We start from the raw sequence: 23,438 nt of genomic DNA, 5'->3' as shown, positions 1-23,438 counted from the left end.
CTTGCCCATACTTTGTGTTTCTCAAGTTGTTTGCTGGATTCTAGGGCATAAACTGAGATTCCTCTATTTGATCATGTCCCTTTTCTTGTGTAATCTTTTCATTAGGCTCTCTTTAATGTCTTCTAGCATACTGATAATAGGCTTATGCCTCAATTTAAGTATGTATGCATTAAATATTTCAGACATGTTGCTGTCTACATTGTCACATGAAGCCATAGGTGTGTAGAAAGCCCTACACCATTTTTAATAATTTCTCTTCAACAAATCTTTTGCAGTATCATTAGAAAGATCCCTCATAACTTGTAATTTTTCCAAAAAATCACTGTCAATGGTGGACTTGGCAATTATCTAAAATTGCTTTCTAAACTCTAAGCTACCTCCAAACACCCCCTTAAAATTACAGTAAACATGTCTTGCACATACCCTACTCTTAGCTTGTGGAAACACCTCTTGTATTGTTGTAATTAATCCATTTTTTTTATCTGACATGAATGTATATCCTGACCCTTCATTTGTTCCTAAATCAGCTACAAGTATATATAGGAACCAACTCCAAGTGTTAGTGCTCTCAACACCAACCACAGCCCATGCTAATAAGGGGAACATTTGGTTGTTCCCATCCGACCATCCCTACCAACTGCTACCAATAATTGCCCCCCATAAGGACCCTTCAAAAAGAAACCATCCAATGAGATAAAAGGCATGCATCCCTCTAAAAATCCTTTCCTCAAAGCCTCAAAAAAGATGTAAATCCTATCAAAAACCACCCACTCTAGCAACAACGTTAGTACCTTTGATCTTAATGAAGTCTTAGCCATGGATAACCAAGGATCTAAAAAGAAACTAAGGAAAGAGTTCACTCCTATTGGGATGAGCTATGATACTGCCTTCGATTGACTCCATGCCAAGGGACTCATTACTCCCATTAGACCTATTCAAGATCCCGCACCTGAGAAGAGATTGCCTAGTTGGAACCTAGATGCACATTGCAAGTACCATCAAGGTAGGGGTCATACTACTGAGAACTGTTGGAAGCTAAAAGAGGTCATCCAATATTTGATCAATAATAACAAGCTTCCCATACCTCCAGCTGGCAAGAAGAGCGAGTGATGATAAAGCACAAGACAAGAGACAAGCTTCAACGACAAGATTTCGTGACCTCTTTTTGTATCTCTTTTTTCCTATCCCCATTAAGTCTATCATAGGCACCTTTTATTTTCCATTAGATTTATTTTGTAGAATTTTTTCTTTCTCTCTTTAATAAAATGAGCATTTATTTTCTTGCATATGATTATCGCATTTCATTGCATTAAAAATAAATAAATAAATAAAAACCATGTCGAACTAAGCACAAGGTATACTTATTATTATAGGCACCCCTTGTAGCCATATGATATTACCTTTCACCCTTCAAATATACAATCCTTTCTTGATAAACCACTTTGAGTCTCGTCTAAAGATAGACCTTTCTTTCTTCGACCCACATCTACCTAACCTTGGGATGGGATGGGTGCAACTCATTCAATTTTCAAAGAACAAAATCTTGAGTGATTCAAAAAATTAAAATAGCAAAAGGAAAAAAATGATATAAAAGTGAACAAAAGGACAAGTGTTCCAATGTCTTTGATATAAATATGTCTTTGATATGAACACGTCTCAAATTGCGTCTCTTATTGAGTGCTCGGTACTGTGCGTGAGAAACATGAATACCAAGTGAGTGATAGACCGTATGACCGAGATTGCCCACACTTATCAAAAAATTCAAAAGCAAAAAAAAAAAGAGAGCAAAAAAATTAACAAAAGAAAGAGAGTTAAAAGTGAGAAACCTCAAGCATAATAATACAAAGATTCAAAAGCAAGGTTTCACACCGTGGGGGATTATCTAGGGTCTTGAGCCTTTATCCCCTTCTTCTTCAAACCTTTAGCCTAACCACGTTACAACCCTTAAAAGACCTCTTTGAAGTATACACACACTTGTGCGAGGTTCAGCTAGAGCTACGTTCAGCCTGATTCCTAACGGATACGTATGCAACCTCACATCGAGGTGCGACCGTAATAAAAAAAATGCATTCATTCACATTCATATTTACATTCATACATGATCATATCAAGGGATCTCAAATGCTCATCCCTATCCATTTAAAGCTAGACTTAGGGGCTTGATCCTTACATCATTATCTTGCCTAGCCTAAGAGTCACCATTATTTGACTCTTTTAAAAATATATATTTTCCATACACTTAGCCTTTGCAGCCTAGCTTTAGTGTGACTTTCACACAAATCACAGATACATAGACAAATAATCCTCCCCATAGGAACCTTTTTTCATGAAATCTCAACACGACATTGAAGCATGCCTCGTCATCTTAGAGTCATTCATCACTTATCATGACAAACATCATCACATTGCAAAGTATGAAGTGCTTACCTCCGTGCCTAAGTTACCCAAATACTTTCATCATCGAGTCAACAATTGAGATACCTAGTAGGATGAATTAATCCTTGCACTATATACATTCGACTAAGCTCATTCAAAATGCACCTTTAAACACTTCATTTTTCCCTTTTTGCGTCTTTCTTTTTCGGGAGAAAGTCGGTACCCTCCACAAAAATGACGAATTTTTTTTGCTTTTCTATAAAGCACATCACAATAAAATGCACACACGAGTCATGCACATTGAGTCATGGCATATCATATCACATCGAGTTGAGTCTAACACACATGTCAATCACCTTGAGTCACGCCAAGTCATATGTGGTCTTGCACATTAAGTTGAGTAACACCGAGCCTTAGGTCAACCTTAAGATAATTGCAAACATGAGTAAAGTTCTATAGTCCAAGAATATAGATATAGGTACAATCACAGGCAATTGGATTGAGCACAAACGAATGAGAAAAAAAGCTCGGACTTGGATTAAAGCACAATGCAGCAGGATGCACCCTGGCGCAAGACGACACACCTTGACACATCACAATACTCTCTGACGCGACACGACAACTTTGATTTTTTTTTTTGCACCGGCCTATGATGGTATCACGACTATAATTTCGAGCCTTTTTGAAGAAAATTTGAGCAATTGATAGATATTTGATCGTCATCAGGCCGATTACGGTCTTGATTGATGATCGGCCTGATGACGATCAAATTACCAATTGCATATTGATTAAGCAAATTTGAAAACTGATTTGAGTAGTGATTGATTATAATCACAAAGGTTCCCCAGGATGGAGATTTCTACAGAGATTGACTTGAAGATCAAAGAATTTTAAGATAAGGTTCTTCCCAAAGCTAGAAAGGTCGATTACTCCTAAAATTAAGGATAAGAAGATTTGAAGATTCAAGATGAAGAAGCTTTCAACAAAAGGCTCTAAAAGAGTCTCTCGCTTACATTTGAGAAGGACGGTTTGAGATGAAACGACCTTCGATATCTTTCACTAGGGAGGTTATATTTGATTTGAGAATAGAATGATTCGAGATGAAGCGGTTTTTTGATAGCTTTTGCTAGGATGGTGGAAATTGTCACTTAATTTGAGAAGATGGCACGAGATGGGCGATCTTCGACGGCTTTCGCTAAGATTGTGGGGGTTGTCACCATGAATTGAGAAAAAGATAGCACGAGATGGGTGATCTTCGACGGCTTTCGCTAAGATTGTGGAAGTTGTCACCCAGATTTGAGAAGAAAAATTCGTGATGAGGCGATCTTCGACGACATTCACTATGATTAGGAAGGTTGTCACCATGATTCAAGAAAATAGCTCGAGATGTAGCAACAATGATAGACGGCGTTCCCTAGGATGTGGAAGATTGTCACAGCAACCTTGAAGATGGCTATAAGCAGTCACCTTCGACGATGTTCCCTAGGATGTGGAGGATTGTCATAAGCAGTTGAAGATGGTTACAAGCAACGATCTTCGACGATGGCTTTCGCGAGGCACTGTGGAGGTTGTCACAAATATGCAGCAATAAATCGATTACCCTAGAGTTGTGTGCTCGACGGTGCAAGATACACATTTCTAACTCTTTTATCTGTTTAACTAACGCTAGTTTGCAGGTATCGACGTTACAAGAATGATTTAGGATCGCAGAACATTCTGAATCATTCTTTGTCCCTATTGCTACTTTGACTTTTGTTTTCAAAACTTGCGTTTCTCCAAACTTAGTTAAAGTGGGGGCTTCTGTAGACACCCAAATGTGTCTCCCCTAAACCAAACTCATTAATGAATACCTTTCACGTCGTTTGATTATTGAACAAAGTGAAAGTGTAAAAAGTTTAGTGATGCGGTTGTTTTTATTAAAATATCTCTCTTTTTGTTTTTAAAAATATTTCTTTTAACACTCTATTTATGAAAATAGCCGGTCTAATTTATATTGGTCCATTATAAGGGCCTAATAATAGTGTAGTTGGATTGGGTTCGAAAAGAGCTTTCCAACGATATATTATAAGCCCAATTCCGATGAATAATAAGAAAGTTATGGCCAGAATACTAGATTAGGCTCGAAATGAATTTTATAAGTGGCCTAATAAGAGTTTTATTTGGAATAAAATAAGTGTCTTATGATAAATTGATCTTAAAACTGTTTAACGCGGATTCTAATTACTTAATTATATTTGGAAATGGATATTGTCGTGAGACGTCAGTGGCTGTCGCCAGACGACAGTGGCTGCCGCCAGAAGACAGAACCAATTTTATTCCGATTCGAATTCTTGCTCTATTCTATCGGTTTTTGGACTGTTTTCTTATAAATAGGGTCCTAGACCTCCGTTTTCAAATGACCCAGAATTCTCTAATTCCCTCTCTTCTCTCTCTTAAGCAATAGATTATTCTCTCTCTCTAGCTTTCTAAACTAGCTTTTTCACAAACACCATACCGCACTCACAAGTTCTAGACACACCTAGCCAAGTTCGAAGTTGCCTTCGCCCTAAACGTGAAAGGTTGATAATTTATTAGGGTTTTGGTTTCAAATCTCTATTTAATTACTCCCTCCGTTTCAAGTTACTCGCAACAAAGGAGGGGATTGCAGACTCCTAGGCAAAAGATCATAAGCTTTGATTATTGAAAAATTAGGGATACACTTAAGTACTAATCCAACCCAAAACCAACACCTAGCACCACCACCAACAATCCACCTACCACCAACAGCTAGCACCACCACCAACACCTACCACCACCAATCCACCACCAACATCTAGCACCACCACTAGTCCACCACCAACAGCTAGAACCACCACCAACACCTACCACCACCAGTACACCACCAAGCACACCAGAAACCACCCAACACCACCATTTAGCACCACGAAACCACCCACCACCACGAAACTGGTAAACACTGAACCCACTACAATCCATCACCACCCACAAATCCATCGAACATCGAACCCACTACAACCCAACACCACCCACGAATCCATCGAACATTGAACCCACTACAACCCACCACCACCCGTTACAACCGACGAACCCTAGCTAAACTCATAATCCAAAATCAGCGACCACGAATCCACAACCCATCATCTTCACGAATCCACAATCCATCACGACCCACGAATCCGCCACCAACAATGAATCCATAACCCATCACCACCCACGAACTCAAATTTTGAACCCCAAAACCCACGAATTCAAATTTCGAACACCAAAACCCACAATCCAGATTTCGAACCTAGAACCCCACCCATGAACTTAAATTTCGAACCCACCACCACCCCACGTACCCAGATGTAGGCGTCGTTTGAAGTGCGCCTACGTAAAAGCATGTTGTGAATATGCTTGGCACTCTTAGGAAGTGGGAATTGACGTATACGATTAGACACAAATAAAGTAGGGAGCCGCCAACAAGTTTTTAAGGAACTTGTAAACCGTTCACGGATCATTTAAGGCAACCACGAATAAGGGACAACGAAGGCAACAACGATTGACCCGTGAAGGTTACACCCCATTCATAATCCATGATATTACTAACTACATATGGTTCGGAACCACGAAAGGAGGATCGGGGATGATGGTACGAAGTGAGTCATGGAGTCACATTCTCCCGTATTGGCCTCTACTCGATTCTTATAGTGAAAAGTGATTCTTGCGATCTCAAAGGCATACAAACAAAATATTCAATTTGCTCCAATCTATTATTAAGCTAAATTGGTTGAATATTAATGCAACATATTATTCTAAAATATCGTGATCACTTGAATTAATAACAAGATTAAAAAGGATCCTAAACTGGTTGTCCAAATTATCTTATTAGGCGTGATTTTCAATTACATATTCCCTTTAAACATGCAATATGGTGATCAATAAATAAATTATAGAACAAACATTAAGATTGGAAGCAATTTAAAAATAATAACGTTAGTCAAATCAAATATGAAATAACCTAATCTTGATACTAGAAACAAGAATAAAAATAAGAGTAATTAAGTGATTAATTACTCACTTTTCGCGTTTCCTTGAATTGCTACATCATGAATAAACCGTTAGTAACTTCAATAAAAATATAAATCAAATTGAAACAATTAAATTAAATAAATATAGATTTAATTTGGTCCAAACCCTCAGTTAATTCTACCTTTTCACACCTTGGTTTAAGTATAGAACTTTAGGTATTGTATGAACTCCTTGGAGTGCTTATAGGAAGGAATAGTGAAAGAATGGGGATGGCTAGTGTTTAGTCTAAAGAGGGAGAAAAGAATTATTTTGTGATCAAACTTGTTGTTGATTGAAAAAGAGAAGATATGAGCTCTATTTATAGAGAAAAAAGAGGGGTCGAAGAATCAAGAAAAGATCGAGTTCGAATCGGATTAAAACTCTTGCGATTGACAACAGTTTTTACTTTTTTTTGTTTTTATCATATCTTTTGATCTAGAAATCGAAATGAGATGAATAAGATATAGTTGGAAATATATTGAAGTCTACTTTCTAACCCAATTAAAATTAGATAAAAATATTTTATAGAATAAAAGATATGGCCGAAATAGTGAGACGGTGTCAGTTTTGGATAGAGTTTGACATTTTATTCATATCTTTTCCGTTATAGCTCGGAATTGATATTATAATATATCATTGGAAATATAATTTCAAGGGCTATCCAACTATATAATATTTGGATAAAAACTATGAGGAACGAAAATAATATCTGTCTATCTTTGAACGTCTTTCAATTCGAATAGAATTAGGACTTTCAAAAAGAAAAGTTTTATTCAATTTAAAACTCTTTAATCTTATCTTTTCAAAAAGGATAATTAGGATCTTCTAGAAACTTATAGAAGTTTCTAATTAATCCTAATTGGTTTAGGAATTGGATTAAATCATTTGGACCCTCCACATGATCATTGGGTCGTAGGTAAGGTGGGCTTAGGTTCGGTTTGGGCTCAATTTAATATTTTGGCCATAACTTATTCGTTATAACTCGGATTTGGGCTTATAATATATCTTTGGAAAGCTATTTTAAAGCCCTATCCATCTATTCAATCATTGAACCCAGATAATGGACCAAAATAAACTGGATTAAATGTTTTATAAAAAGAACACGAAATGGATGATTTTAAAGGACACGAAATGAATTATTTTGGGTTTAAAGGCACGAAAAGGGGAAAATAAGTTATGGTTTGGGGAAATGGGCTAGAAGTTGGGTTGGTTTATGAAATGGAAATATGGATTTAAGCACTCCAAGATTAAATACTAAACCCGACCAATAATGGCGCTGAAAGGTTGTTCATCATCGAGTTTGGTTTTGGGGAGACATTTTTAGGTGTCTACAGAAGCCCCTACTTTGATTGAGTTTGTAGAAATGTCAGTTTAAAAAACGATAGTAAAAGTAGTCGATAGGGATGGAGAATGATTTAATACGTTTTGCGATCCTAAATCACTCTGTATACGCCGATACCTGCAGAAAAATATTAGTTCTATAGATAAAAGAGTAAAGGGATAGAATACGTATATGACACAAGTGTATCGGTGACAAATGAGTTTGGTAGCTTACTATGCTTGAAGGAATCCACCAGATGACGTTTGTTGAAATGCTTTCCATGCTTGAGGATAGCCGTCAGATGAGTTTGGTAGCTTTCTAAGCCTGAAGAAACCTACCGGATGACACTTTCCATGCTTGAGGAAAGTCGACATATGATTTTGGCGTTTTTCTATGCTTGAAGAAATTCACCGATAATGCTTTCCATGCTTAAGGATAGCCGACAAAGGAATTTGGTGGTTTTCTATGCCTGAAAAATCCACCGGATAATACTTTCCATGCTTGAGGAAAGTCGACAAATGATGAGATTGCAAGTCTCTATGTATCGAGAACCTTGCATCATGAAATAATGGTGGTTCGATTGTCCCCGAACGTGGGCTGTAGATGGTCCGCTTGTCCCCGGACGTGGGCTGTAGTTGGTCTGCTTGTCCCCGGACGTGGGATGTAGATGGTCCGCTTGTCCCCAGACGTGGGTTGTAGATGGTCCGCTTGTCCCCGGACGTGGGCTGTAGATGGTTCGCTTGTCCCCGAACGTGGGCTGTAAAAGGTTGTCCCCGATTGTGGGCTATAGATGGTCCGCTTGTCCCCGTACGTGGGCTGTAGATGGTCCGCTTGTCCCCAGACGTGGGTTGTAGTTGGTTCGCTTGTCCCCGCACGTGGGCTGTAGATGAGACCTGCAAAATAAAATTTGCCAAGGGACATGTATAAACTATGATTGACTTGACCAACTAACTTAACCAAGCTTTGACTTGACACGACATGACATGTGTATGACTTGTGATTGTGTGTATATGTATGGTGTGAGTGTGTGTAGACACAAGCAATCAACAATGCAAAAAACAAAAATTTTCCGTCATTTTTGTCATGAGACGAGTGGAGGGTACCGACTTTCTCCCGAAAAAGAAAGACGTGAAAAACTGAACTTTAATTTTTGAACTTCCCTCACTGAGAATATTTTGAAAAAGATTTCGAAACTTCCTCGTTGAGCAAGACAAAATGAATCTCATGGATTGAATTGCTTTTCTTGAAAGTAATGTATGCATGATGCATGTCCTTAGGCTAGGAGGCTAAGGACAATTACATCATGTGACACGATGAATGAACTTAGGTCATGGAGCTAAGCATCATATATGGTGTAAAGAAACGATCTTGAACGTTACTTAGGTTTGGAAGCTAAGCACGTATACAGATGAACTGATTATTGCATAAGGAACGTTGCTTAGGTCAAGGAGCTAAGCACGATATGCTTTGTATGAAACATGAATTTTGCTTAGGTCAGGAAGCTAAGCAAGTATACAATGTTTCTTCTAATGAATGTTTTTTTGAAAGATGATGAAGCATGCACAGTGTTGAAACAAGATTTCATGAAAAGAGTTCTTAAAGGGAAAGATCATATGGTATGGATGTGTCAGTGAAGTGTGTGAATGTGATACTAAGGCTGGCTGCAAAGGCTATGGTGATGATAATTTATGTGAGAAGAGTCTAAATGGTGACTCTTTAGGCTGGGTAGGGTAGATGATGTGGGATCAAGCCCCCAAGTCTAGCTCTAGATGGATAGGGTCATAGGATTAAGCATTGGATATTCTTTGACGCGATCATGCATATGAATGTGGCCGCACCTCAATGTGAGGTTGCCTACGTATCCGTTAGGAATCAGGCCGAACGTAGCTCTAACGAACTTTGCAAAAGTTTATGTACACCTCAAAGAGGTCTTTCAAGGGTTTTAATGTGGTTAAGCTAAAGGTTTAAGGAAGAAAGGGGTAAAAGGCTCAAGACCCGACAGAAGCCCCCAAGATATGCAATTGTGTATTAGACTTCGCAAGTTTTATTTTTCATATATATTTTTTTGTTTTGAATTTCTTTAATTTTTTTTCTTTTTTTTGAATCAATGTAGGCAATCTCAGATCATGCGGTCCATCACTCACTTAGCATTCATGTTTCTCAGGCACGGTACCAAGCACTCGACAAGAGACGCAATTTGAGACGTGTTCATATCGAAGACATTGGAACACTTGCCTTTAGACATTGCCTTTTTTTTATTTACTTATTATTTTCCTTTTTTTGTTTAATTTGAACTTGCTTTCTGATTGTTACACAAATTGTACACCTTCCCATCCCAGGGTTAAGTGAATGTGGGTTGAATAAATAAGGTCAATCGTTAGACAAGACTCAAAGTGGTTGACGAAGAAATGAATATGTGATTAAATGGTTTATAGGGAATGACAGAGTTCCAAAGGTGCCTCAAGTCATTGGTGTACCTTGTGTTCAGTTCGGCAATTTTTTTTTTTTTTTTTTGCGCATGACATGATCGAATGTAAAGGAAAGAAATTCTCATTGATGGAACATGGCATATAGACACAAGGATAAGGAGAACCTATGCTAGACTTTTTAGGGAAAAAGGTATGAAACGAAAGAAGAAGAAAAAAATGAAATCTTGTATAGAGACTTGCCTTGTGCTTCATCTTCATGGTTGCTTATGAATTATTTGTTACCGCCAAGAGGAACAAGAATTTTGTTATTGTTGATGCTTTGATTGGAAGAAAAGAAGGAAGGAATGACATTTCCCTTATTCTTCCAAATCTTAACTAGTGATTCTTGAACTCGAGTATTATAGAACAAAATGAGCTCTCTTAATGCTTTAATTCAATACTCAGATCGAAAAGGAAGAGTCTATGAAAAATTTTGAAAACTGATGGGAAATACTCCACTCATTCCTATTGCAACGGAAAACGACGCATGCATGGTCCTAGTATACGATCATAAACAATATAGTGCATTACTCGAAGACAAAGTGTGTGAAATGACTCAACATGTGAGATTAGGTGAGTTTATAAAGAGTCATGGTATGAGCGCATGACTAGACATGAGGACGTTGTGAAAAACAAAGGACCCAATGACAAAATAGCACGGAAGACTAAAAGACAAACTAACTTGATTAATCTTGTCCAATTTTAATGTTTATGCTATTTACTAGGTGAAAACGGTCCATTGGCAATTGTTAGTCATAAATAAGATCAACCACAATCAAAGACAAAGAACACATGTTAATGTTAGCACAAAAATCGATCACAAGAAACTAAGAAGACGACTAGAATTCTAGAAGAGTTAGGACTCATGGGTATAAAAAAAATAAAAATAAAAATCTACAATTCTATGTTATATGAGTTGACACGGATTAAAGGATTTGGCTAATACTAGCTTGACACGAAAAGATTTAAATTTTTTTTTAAAAAATAAAACAAAAGAAAGTTGACGCTAAAAAGAAATCTAAACTGGACAAGCTGTAGTATATCGGTTATAAATTTTGATCTGTGACTTTGATTTGGACGAAACTAACTCTAAATCAACGATAAAACTCGGGGCTACTGATCCATAAGTGGCAACACACGTAACTCTTTCTATAACTCCGGATATGACCAAAACAAGTTGACTCTTGTGTAGTATACGGGAATAAAAATCAGGGTGACTCAAAAAAAAAAAATCTATGGCTCGACTCTAATAAAAAAGGGTTTAATAAGAGAAAAAAAATAATTAAAAAAATTCAATAAAAAAAATGCACATATAAGCATATCGTCACGCATGATGCAATGAAGTTTGTAAACTAAAGTCAAGTTCTATGTTCGACTATGGTCAAGCTTTTGGGTATCTAAGGGTACCATGGTTAAGATTATGGACGCGTTAGCAAGGCAGCCTCCCTTGAGGGTGTATGCCAACGGGCGGCTCTGCAAGTTCGTGATGAAATCGAACTTGACTCCATGGTTTGGGTGGATTTAAAAACTCGGATGCACCCTTATTTCCATGAGCGTTTTCGAGTTGATAGAGCATAAATCCCCCGGGCTAGCCACATAAGTAGAACACGTACTATTGTGGCAAAATGGGTAAGCTAAAATGCATATGAATATGTGACAATGCCAATTAAATCACAGGGAATATTCTTCAAGAATCTTTCAAGTCTCATCCACTCATCTCAATTAAATATCGATCACTCAAATTGATAAATAACCAAGAATCCTCCCCAGTGGAGTCGCTAAATTGTAGGCGTCGTTCGAAGTGCGCCTACGTAAAAGTATGTTGTGAATATGCTTGGCACTATTAGGAAGTGGGAATTGACGTATACAATTAGGGACAAATAAGGTAGGGAGCCGCCAACAAGTTTTTAAGGAGCTTGTAAACCGTTCACGGATCATTTAAGGCAACCACGAATAAGGGACAACGAAGGCAACAACGATTGACCCGTGAAGGTTACACCCCATCATAATCCATAAGATTAATAACTCCATATGGTTCGGAACCACGAAAGGAGGATCAGGGATGATGGTACGAAGTGAGTCATGGAGTCACATTCGCCCGTATTGGCCTCTACTCGATTCTTATAGTGAAAAGTGATTCTTGCGATCTCAAAGGCATACAAACAAAATATTCAATTTGCTCCAATCTATTATTAATCTAAATTGGTTGAATATTAATGCAACATATTATTCTAAAATATCGTGATCACTTGAATTAATAACAAGATTAAAAAGGATCCTAAACTGGTTGTCCAAATTATCTTATTAGGCGTGATTTTCAATTACATATTCCCTTTAAACATGCAATATGGTGATCAATAAATAAATAATAGAACAAACATTAATATTGGAAGCAATTTAAAATAATAGCGTTAGTCAAATCAAATATGAAATAACCTAATCATGATACTAGCAACAAGAATAAAAATAAGAGTAATTAAGTGATTAATTACTCACTTTTCGCGTTTCCTTGAATTGCTACATCATGAATAAACCGTTAGTAACTTCAATAAAAATATAAATCAAATTGAAACAATTAAATTAAATAAATATAGATTTGATTTGGTCCAAACCCTCAGTTAATTCTACCTTTTCACGCCTTGGTTTAAGTATAGAACTTTAGGTATTGTATGAACTCCTTGGAGTGCTTAAAGGAAGAAATAGTGAAAGAATGGGGATGGCTAGTGTTTAGTCTAAAGAGGGAGAAAAGAATTATTTTGTGATCAACCTTGTTGATGATTGAAAAAGGGAAGATATGAGCTCTATTTATAGAGAAAAAAGAGGGGTCGAAGAATCAAGAAAAGATCTAGTTCGAATCGGATTAAAACTCTTGTGATAGACAACAGTTTTTACTTTTTTTGTTTTTATCATATCTTTTGATCTAGAAATCGGAATGAGATGAATAAGATATAGTTGGAAATATATTGAAGTCTACTTTCTAACCCAATTGAAATCAGATAAAAATAGTTTATAGAATAAAAGATATGGCCGAAATAGTGAGACGGTGTCAGTTTTGGATAGAGTTTGACATTTTATTCATATCTTTTCCGTTATAGCTCGGAATTGATATTATAATATATCATTGGAAATATAATTTCAAGAGATATCCAACCATATAGTATTTGGATATAAAATATGATGAACGAAAATAATATCTGTCTATCTTTGAACGTGTTTCAATTCGAATCAAATTAGGACTTTTAAAAAGAAAAGTTTTATTCAATTTCAAACTCTTTAATCTTATCTTTTCAAAAAGGATAATTAGGATCTTCTAGAAACTTGTAGAAGTTTCTAATTAATCCTAATTAGTTTAGGAATTGGATTAAATCATTTGGACCCTCCACATGATCATTGGGTCGTAGGTAAGGTGAGCTTAGGTTCGATTTGGGCTTAATTTAACATTTTAGCCATAACTTATTCGTTATAACTCAGATTTGGGCTTATAATATTTGGAAAAATCTTTTAAAGTCCCATCCAACTATTCAATCATTGAACCCAGATAATGGACCAAAATAAACTGGATTAAATGTTTTATAAAAAGGACACGAAATGAATGATTTTAAAGGACATGAAGTGAATTATTTTTAAAGGCACGAAAAGTGGAAAATAAGTTATGGTTTGGGGAAATGGGCTAGAAGTTGGGTTGTTTTATGAAATGGAAATATGGATTTAAGCACTCCAAGATTAAATACTAAACCCGACCAATAATGGCGCTGAAAGGTTTTCATCATCGAGTTTGGTTTTGGGGAGACATTTTTAGGTGTCTACACCAGATTTCAAACCTAAAACCCACAACCCAGATTTCGAACCCAAAACCCACAAGCGAGGGATAACCAACATCGGCGTGATTTCCGGCGAGGTGTTGTAGACGAATTAAGGGTAGATCGGTGAAGAAAGAGAGAGAAATTCTGGGTATGGTGGTGGTGGTGATGGTGGTAGTATTGGTGATGGTAGTGGTGGTGGTTGGAAATTGAAAGTGATGATGAATTTAGTTGGGAGGGGAATGATTTTGGTGGAAATGATTAAGTTAATCAATGTAGAGTTTAAGTTAATGAGATAAAAACAATAGTTTAATAATTAAGGTGTTTAAAAACAAAAGTAAGGGTAATTTTGTAAAATCACACTAAAAAACTTACTATAAAAGGAAAAAAACTTGTTGCAAGTAATGTGAAACGACCATTATTGGTAATTGTTGCGAGTAACTTGAAACGAAGGGAGTATTTAATTAATTGTTTTATTTAATATTTCCTTGAAGTTACTAACGTGTATATATTGTTATTAGAAAAAGATACGAGGCATCGAAGTAAGTAATTTAATTACTTTGTTATTCTTTTTATATAGAAATCATGCTTTGATTATTTTAATCCCTAGTATCATGTTACGATATCTTTATGATTCCTAGTATCATGTTTAGGGTAATAACTAATATTTCTAATATCATGCATGTTTCTAAGATGCTTCCTATTCTTTCCTTCTATCATGTTAGGGATGAAGCTTTGATCTTTATAGCTTAGTGACATGCTATGGTTTGTTATTAATCTTGCTAGTATCATGCCTAGAATTTTGCTATTATTTTTATGCATTATTGAGATTATGATGATGATGATGATTGCTATGATTATGTTGCTTGATTAATATTTTTATTGTTATTGCTTGATCACGCCCTCTCTTGCATGTTTAAAGGGAATTTGCACTTGTAATCACGCTTAATAACATAATTAATAATCTTGTTTACGCTAATATGATCATAATTCAAGTGATCGCCAATAACAATTTTGTTTGTGCATTAATATTTAACCAACATAGATAAACAGGTTTAGGGTTAACTTATTGATTGTATGTTAGTCAGAAAACGCACATGAATATGAGAAGAATAAAGTAGAGGCCTATTATTAGGGCAGGTTTAATCTTTTTTAGGTTTTGTTTGTACCTTCATCCCCGAATAACTAGTCATGGTTCTAGACCACTATGGAGTTAGTGATCTTATGGATCGTGAAGGGGTGTAACCTTCATCCCGTGAACGGTTTACAAGTTTCTAAAACTTGTTGGTGACTCTTTTGCTCTAGCTTCCTTCCCTTTGGACGCCACCATGCTTAAGTGTATGATCACAGTGGGGCTCAAGTGTGTGATTCTTGAAATATTCCTACACTTGCACAACCTCTTCATAATCTACATCAGTTCCTTTAGTGTCATAGTCTATGTCTGCCTTGTCATGCCTGGGATTATGATCATCTTCTTCCAACTTGTCCCCTTCAATATGATCATGTGCATCCAACTTAACTCCCTCATTTTGTTTCTGAACAGGCTCATGTTCTTATTCATTATCTGTAGTTAATAAACTCAAAAACTCCTTCTCCCTATATTCAGAAACAAAGGCCTAACAGGTTCTTGGTGCTCTGTACATATATGTATGAGCTTTTACTGTAGAAGTAAGGTTAGAAATGGATCACAAATATTTTTCTCAAAAGAAAGGTACCTAATACCAGAGTTAAAATCCTTTCTAGGATCTAAGAAATGGACCTTATGTACCCCAAACCATCAAGTAAGGTCTTAACATACTGAGCATCTACAGTTTCTGGAATGTCCTTAAACACATTTATTTTACAACCAATGTAAAATGATTCACAACCAATTTGCCATTCACCACCATGATGTACAACCAAACAAGGTTTTAATTCCATAATCTGGCATAATAAAATATAGACTATGTTTAACTTGCTTAACAATTGAGTAATCAAGTAACTTAACAAAAAATGAATTAAAGAATATCAAACATGTACATTATCATAATCCAATATCAAACATGCACTTAACTAAAAACTTCATAACAGATTGAGTGCATCATGAATGTCATATTCAACCTACCTACATACATTCCAAGCTATGACAATGGAAAAAAAAACTACCTCCACCTTAAAACTAAATTAAGATCATAGAATGCTTAAAACTAGCAGCTCCTAACACCAAAAACCAACAAGCTGCACATAGCCCTCCCCCAACCTAACAACTGCAGCCTACTGCTCCTCCTTGAAGAGTAGTGGGAAGCCATCAAAGTAGACTGTCATGTCCTTGTGGATCATTGTAGATGAGGTCGTTGAGAATCCACTCGTTAATAGAGGCCTTGGGTCCGTAAAAGGGTTCGAGTCGGGCAAGGTGGTGAGTCATCCACCACAGACGCCATTTCCTGCATATCCCAACTCCCCTAGTCCAGCTTTGGGAAGACATGGAGGACAAGCAGATTGGGGTTGCTAAAAATTGGGTGAGCATCGGAAAGAGCGTCCATACCTAGGTGAATTAATGGGGTTAGACAAGGTTTTTTCCATGTTAAAAAACAACTCTGTTTCACTAACACCAAAACCCTAGAAATTCTCAAGAAATTCTACCCTAAAAAAATCCAATTTTGATAATCAGCCACAACAACACAAATACACATACAACTTACAAGATGTTGACAACAAAAATAAGACAAACCACTCAAAAACAAAATTCGCCCAACAAAAACAAAACAACCAACAACTCTGTACAAACAACACCATTAATGGCAAAATAAAGAAGATGAAGACAAAAAAAGGGAATATACCTTCTGTAGATTGCAGCTGGGCTAATTTCGCTTTCTAGCAAGAAGATTCCCAAGCACACTCCCACATTAATGGCAAATTGCTTGAAGAGGAAGGACGATTTTTTTTTTGAAAGGGAAAGCTCTGCTTTTTATCTGAAAAAGGAAATGATGAGAGCAGCCAATGAGGTGAAGGGTGAATAAAAAGGCATTAACCTTTCCAATTCTCGTGCCCAAATTGGAAAAAGATATTAAAAAAAAAAACTGACTCAACATCCCTAAACTATTGCTGACACAACGTCCTTGAACTTATTTGCTGATTGGAAGTCCTTAAACTTATGCTTAGTCAGCAAAGTCCCTTAACTTTTGGTTAGGAAACACCACACAAGTTGGAGGAAGGACCAAAAGTGCACAAAAGAGTTTAGAGGGACTAAAAATGTACAAATACAAGAGTTGAGGGACCGTATTTGATCTTTTCTCTATCAAATTCAGTTCAAGTATCACTTTATGGAGATAAGCTAAAATACGGTCCCTGAATTATGACATTAGTTGCATATTTGGTCCCTCATCTTTCAAATGAGGCAAATTAGTCCCTCTACCACCCTTGCCTCACCATTTATGGTGGAGGAACTTATGCAACTAAGCAAAAGTTAAGGGACTTATCCTAATTAGCATTTGTTTAGGGATTATAAATCAGTATTTTTATTTTTGTCAGCTACTAATATTTATTATTTATTATGTACAAACTTTGATTAAAATGAAAGAAAACATAGCCAATTTTTTTGCTTATTTAAAAAGTAAATGACTTTTAAAAAAAAAAATTATGTCTTAAAGGATTAAAGAAGAATATTAAATATGACTTCAAAAATTAAATACTTCGACTTTCTTTCAAAAAAAATTAAATACTTCAAGTTTTTTTTTTTTGACGGGAAATACTTCAAGTTAAAGAAATAGTAAAAGGAAAAATTAAGAAAGAAGGGAATAGTAAAAGAATTAAAAAAAAAGTGTTAGCCCTCTCTTCTTCTATTTCAGTTTGGCTGCTCTAATGGGGGAAACAATCCCCTACTTTGCACTTCATTCACGATCATCAGCAATCACCATCTTTTAATTTCAACCTTTGATTTATTTTGTGATTTAATCTTGGCCTCCTGATTTTATTAATTCTATACAAGCTCATGCGCAATATAGTTCGACCAAATCGAAGATTTGGATTGCGTGGTTGATTAATAACGGTGGCGAGGCTGGAGACTGATGGAGATGTGATTGTGTTTGTGGCATGTTGTTGTTGATGTGGGGTGATAAAAGATGGAAAATCCTATAGGTTTTTTTTTTTCTCGGAAATTCTATAGTTTTATTAATGCAAATCATAACGAAAATATTAATGTTGATGAAAAAATTTAATGTTAGTTAAAAGATTCCTTTTTAAATAAAACCTGAAAAAAATAACTTTTTTTTTTAATGAATCATGGTCCCTAAACTTTTGCTAACTAAAATAGGTCCTTTGGTGACTCATATTTTTTCCATCGGAAAAGTAAGTTATGGGTGGTTGAAGAACCAATTTACTTTGTTTGAAAGATTAGGATCAAAATGCTACATATACTAAAGTTGAGGGACCGTATATTAGCTTAACTCATCACTTTATGAGTACTTTTGTACAAGTCATTGGTATTTGTTGGAGAAAACTAATTTTTAAACTTTAGTTGATCAGCAACTAAGAAAACAGTCAATGTTGGTCCGAAATGGAATTTATACCAACTTCAAGAATATCCTTCTCCCAACCAAAACAACCATCAACAATGCTTTTAACTCAATTGTACACCTTAACAACAGAGAAATGTCTTCTAATCCATCACTACAATCATTCAATGATAACAACAAACATCATTTTCCCAACAATTTTACTCATACAAATAATGAAGATACAGTCATATCGACTAAAAGAATATTGAATCTTTCCAGTCGACGACAAATTGATCATGCAAAAGAGATTTTTGACAGTATTTCATGCAAGGATACGGTTGCTTGGAATGCCATGATTAGAGGGTATATGGAAAATCGAATGATTGATCGTGCACGCCAACTGTTCGATGAAATGCCTGAAAGAGACAATGTTTCTTGGAATTCTATGATTATTGGGTATAGTAGAGGAAATATGATTCACATTGCAATGAAACTTTTTATATGTATGCCGAGTAAAGATGTTTTTAGTTGGACAGCGATGATTTCTGGACTTTGTATGGCGTCGTGTGTTGGTGATGCTTGGCGTTTGTTTAAGGAGATGCCGGAGCGTAGTGCTGTTTCTTGGGCTGCTATCATGTCAGGGTTTCAACAGAATGGGTTGGCGGCTGAAACTTTGATTTTGTTTAAGGAACTGTTGTTGGCTGGTGTTGAACCGAATGCTCACTCGTTTACTACTGCTTTGGCTGCTTCAGGAGATTTAGCAATGCTGTCAATGAGCAAGCAGCTTTACTTGCAACTTCTCAAAAGAGGGTATGAGAAGAATTGCCATATTGGAAATTCAGTTCTTTCGATGTTCATGAAATGTGGTAGCTATGATGATGCAAAGTGCGTTTTTGAGGGTTTAACTTATCGTAATCTTGTTAGTTGGAATTGTATGATTACTGGTTATGCTCAACATGGTAATGGTTTAAACGCAATCATGACATTCCATCAGATGCAGAAGGACCAAGTGTTTCCTGACCGTATAAGCTTTTTGGGAGTTCTCCAGGGTTGTTGTTTCTGTGGTTTAGTTGAAGAAGGAAAGCAATATTTCCAAAGTATGGAGAAGTATTATGGAATTATTCCTAGACCTGAGCATTATAGCTGCCTGACTGATCTTTTTGCACGAGCTGGGTTATTCAAAGAAGCATTACAGCTTGTGATGGAAATGCCCTTTGAACCGTCACCTGTCTTCTGGCAATCAATTCTGAATGGTTGCAGGATTTGGGGACACTCTGAGCTGGGTCTTTATGCTGCTGATCAGCTATGGAGACTTGAGTCCACTGAATCAAGGACCTTTCCCTTGACTGTTGATGTTCAGGGTTCTTGCAGATCATATGGTGTCCCTAATTTTCGGAGACAGATGAAGGATCCTGAAACAAGGAAAGATATGGGCTGTAGTTGGGTAGAAATTAAGGGGAAGACATATCTTTTCACCTCCAGAGATGAGACCCATCTGGAAACAAATGAAATTTATCAAACAATTGACTTATTGTTCCATGACATGTGGGAGCATCTCGGAAATGGTAATCATGACCAACGTGCTATGAAGTATACATTTGCATTATATGCATAACCTGAGCTTTATTGAATTTAGAATAGAAAGACTTTTGAGATTCTCACATTGATAGTGTTGAGGCCTACATATTTCAACAATCTAACATCGATGAAGTTTTTGTAAGTTGGATGGTAATTGTGTCATTCTCCATGAGTGTGTTCTCATCACCTGTAATTTTGTGACTCCTCACAGCATCATGAGATCATATTTGGTTTTCTTGACATAACTGATAGACACAGTTGGTTCTAATATTTGGTATATGAAAAAGCTCAAAATGGGAGAAGTGAGAAGTCATTGTTTGAAGATTTTACTCTACAGCAGTTGCTACTCTTTCAGGTGCAAGTTTCTTTAGACTCATTCCAGTAGTTATTTGAATGTACTTGATACTGCTGTTTACCTAGACTTTGTTTTTCTGTCATGTCTATATCGACTATATCATTACAATGTGAAAAGTTCCACTTTATTTTACAAGAATTTTTCCTCACATACTCCTTACAATGTATATCGCCTTAGTTATCTTTTACTTGCTAGCTCTGGCATATTCTGAATCCAGCATAATTACAGGCTCAAAAGGAAATGTTTTTAGAGAGCTTATTTAACTAACCATCATGTGCCCAGGTTTTCCAATGCTTTTGGCAAATTAGCGGCTTATCACAGCGTATCTGACAAAGACAAAGACAAATTAAAAATTTTAAATTCAAATTAATATGCTTTGACATAATGTTTTGTCTTTGTTATACCAATAAAACAGTGAGACATTTCATCACATCTGTAACAACTATATAAAATCTTATACAGCAGATTATTAGCAAAGCTGTTAATGCTATGATGTGGTAGAAGTTATCATACCCGAAGTTTCTTTCTCGTTAAAAGCCATTTCAGTTGATTGCAGCTGTTACTGCTATACATTTTTGTTATCTGTAAATTGATTCCAATGGCAATATCAGACAATGGGTTTGCTACTTAGTATTTGCTTGAAAGCTAACATGTTACTGGCGAAGTAGCAAGTGCATCTTCTTTGATAGACATGGAAAAATTATCCAATATGCTTCTATAGTGTAATGTACTTGTTATATGACTGCAGCTTTTAGAGTTGAACATTTATTCATCATAGATTGTTTTCTGCTTCTTTTAATTTCGAGAATTGGGTTCTGAAACTGATTAAGTTTCTCTGTAATAGCAACTTTTTCATTGCTTCCTGTTTAGATGGTTAGAATTTATCTATTCAGACATGTAAAGGGGCATATTTCTGTTAGATTTTCGCTTAACATTTACAATTACTGTTTTGTAATATTTAAGATTTTTCTACCAAGTATTATATTCTTTGGCCAAAGGAATTAAAAATAAAATTGTAGTCTCTTTCTGTCTCTCCTATGATAATCTATATTTAAGGGTTTTATGTTGATAAAAAATCTTGTTTGTTTAGATCCGAATATGTTACATTTTATTTGAAGATGGACTTTGGTCAGTTTTGTGTCTACTAGAGTGATCCTGTACCAATTTAAATTAGCATGCCAGGTTAGTTTTGTGGTCAATTGGTGGTTTTATCGTCATAAGTACAGTTTCATACCTTTGTATGATGTATAGGCAGCTGGATAACACATCTTTATTCCTTCCTGTTCCAATAAATTAAATTTTCATAATTTTTATTAAATTACTGTTATTTTTAAAGTTAGCTTTAAAATCTATGAAATTTTTTTATAGGTGTATGCAGCTGTAGTTGGTTTTGTTCAACAAAATATTATGTCGATTATTACTACTTTGTCGTTTACCTTAAGTATTAGCAATATTTTTGAGTGAATGCTAATCATCATCTTGGAATTTGTACTATAAGTGACCGGGCTACAATTTGACATTGGTAAAGCTGTGTGTTGTTATTCAGTCTTTGTTGTATTTTAACTTTCTAAGACTAATTTTTTCATACCTCCTGTTATTATGTTAGATCGTGTGCATCAGGTTGCGCAGTTTTACTTCTTCTGCATCTTATGCCTCATCGTTTTGCTCTGCTTTGCATTTTTCAGGCGTCCAATGAAGCTCTAGCTGAACAAGATACCCTGGGAGAAATATTAATGCAAAGATGCACTTTAATTGTGCAGCTCCTTGGGATGAGCTGACTTTGTTTATCTCAGATATCCAAATGGTGCATCCTCTCGACCTCTCTCGGAGAAGCTGCTGTTGTATATGATTTCTGTTGTTTAGAAAATTGGTTTAAAATATGGCATTTATCAAATTTCTTCGCGCAATGTTGGCGCTAATGAGATTTCCAGTGTGGATGCTGTTGTTACAATAGTAGAGAAACTCAGATGTGATTCGCATGATTAAATTTGTTGAATTGAAGGACTCTATTGCTACCCTATTTGGGCCTCTATCCAAAGACCAATGACAAAGTCCACATCTCATGTTCAAGTCCAAAAGCTCCACCAGCCCAGCTCAACATTAGATAGGCCCAGAAAAGCGGTCCACATCCAAGAGTCCAAAGGTCCAAATGGTCCCCAAGTCCCCCAAATCCTAGCCACCACTTGCAGGGCAAATTCCAAGCCACCCAAGGTAACAGAATTCTATCAGAATTACTCTAAAATATAGTAAACCCTTTTCACTCAAGTAAACTAATTTAGGCATCGGAGCGGGTATTCTCAAACACTCCCCGAGCTCAGCTTACAATATTTGTGTGTCGTCAATGGTTCAAGATCAACATTTTCTATACAACTTAAGAATACACCCTTAGCTCGAAGACTGTTTTATACCGATCAATAGCTTACACTTTGCCCTGGAACAATGACTTATAAGCTCTTGTTTATAAGTTAGTCTTGATAATTTTGTTGTCAATGGTTCAAGATCAACATTTTCTATACAATTTAAGAATACACCCTTAGCTCGAAGACTGTTTTATACCGATCAATAGCTTACACTTTGCCCTGGAACAATGACTTAAAAGTTCTTGTTTATAAGTTAGTCTTGATAATTTTGTTGCCTTTTTAGTTAACAAGTGTTACATTGGTGTTGCATATGGTGTCTTTTGATGTATTGTATCCTTGTTCCTTGAGGTTTTTACAGCTTCTATTGATTCTTTAGGCTACCATATATGCTTGTATTAGTTACTTAGTTAGTTACACATGATTGTCGATCTGAATTCAAATTGTCAATGACTGTTACTGCAATTCGAAGACTAATAGTATTTCTTCTGTTATAGTAAATACGAAGTATATGTTAGCCCTTATATAGTTATATATGGCCTGTGAAATTGTTGGACAAGTAGTTTTTATGTGTATGTGCATTTTAACTTTATGTAGGGACATAGACCTATTCTTTTAACCATAAAATAATACGAGTAGAATTTTCTTGTAGTAGAAA

At 36.0% G+C, this 23,438-nt stretch overlaps 1 protein-coding gene across 1 annotated transcript; it reads left to right on the top strand.

Annotated features, from left to right (window-relative positions):
- The first annotated feature begins 17,611 nt into the window (after nucleotides 1-17,611).
- LOC110724957 (pentatricopeptide repeat-containing protein At4g02750-like) lies at nucleotides 17,612-23,054 on the top strand. The gene is made up of 2 exons (XM_021904440.1): nucleotides 17,612-20,423; nucleotides 22,109-23,054. The coding sequence occupies exon 1, from the start codon at nucleotides 18,537-18,539 to the stop codon at nucleotides 20,103-20,105; it is 1,569 nt and encodes a 522-aa protein (XP_021760132.1). The 5' UTR covers nucleotides 17,612-18,536; the 3' UTR covers nucleotides 20,106-20,423; nucleotides 22,109-23,054.
- Nucleotides 23,055-23,438: the final 384 nt, after the last annotated feature.

This window comes from Chenopodium quinoa, unplaced genomic scaffold (genome assembly GCF_001683475.1).
Source record: "Chenopodium quinoa cultivar QQ74 unplaced genomic scaffold, ASM168347v1, whole genome shotgun sequence".
Classification (NCBI taxonomy): domain Eukaryota; kingdom Viridiplantae; phylum Streptophyta; class Magnoliopsida; order Caryophyllales; family Amaranthaceae; genus Chenopodium; species Chenopodium quinoa.
The sequence above is the reverse complement of the archived record's forward strand: the minus strand, read 5'-3'. Positions and strand labels throughout refer to the sequence as shown.

Coding starts and splice junctions, on each gene's coding strand:
- LOC110724957 (XM_021904440.1), top strand. CDS start 18,537: ATGTTGGTCCGAAATGGAATTTATACCAACTTCAAGAATATCCTTCTC.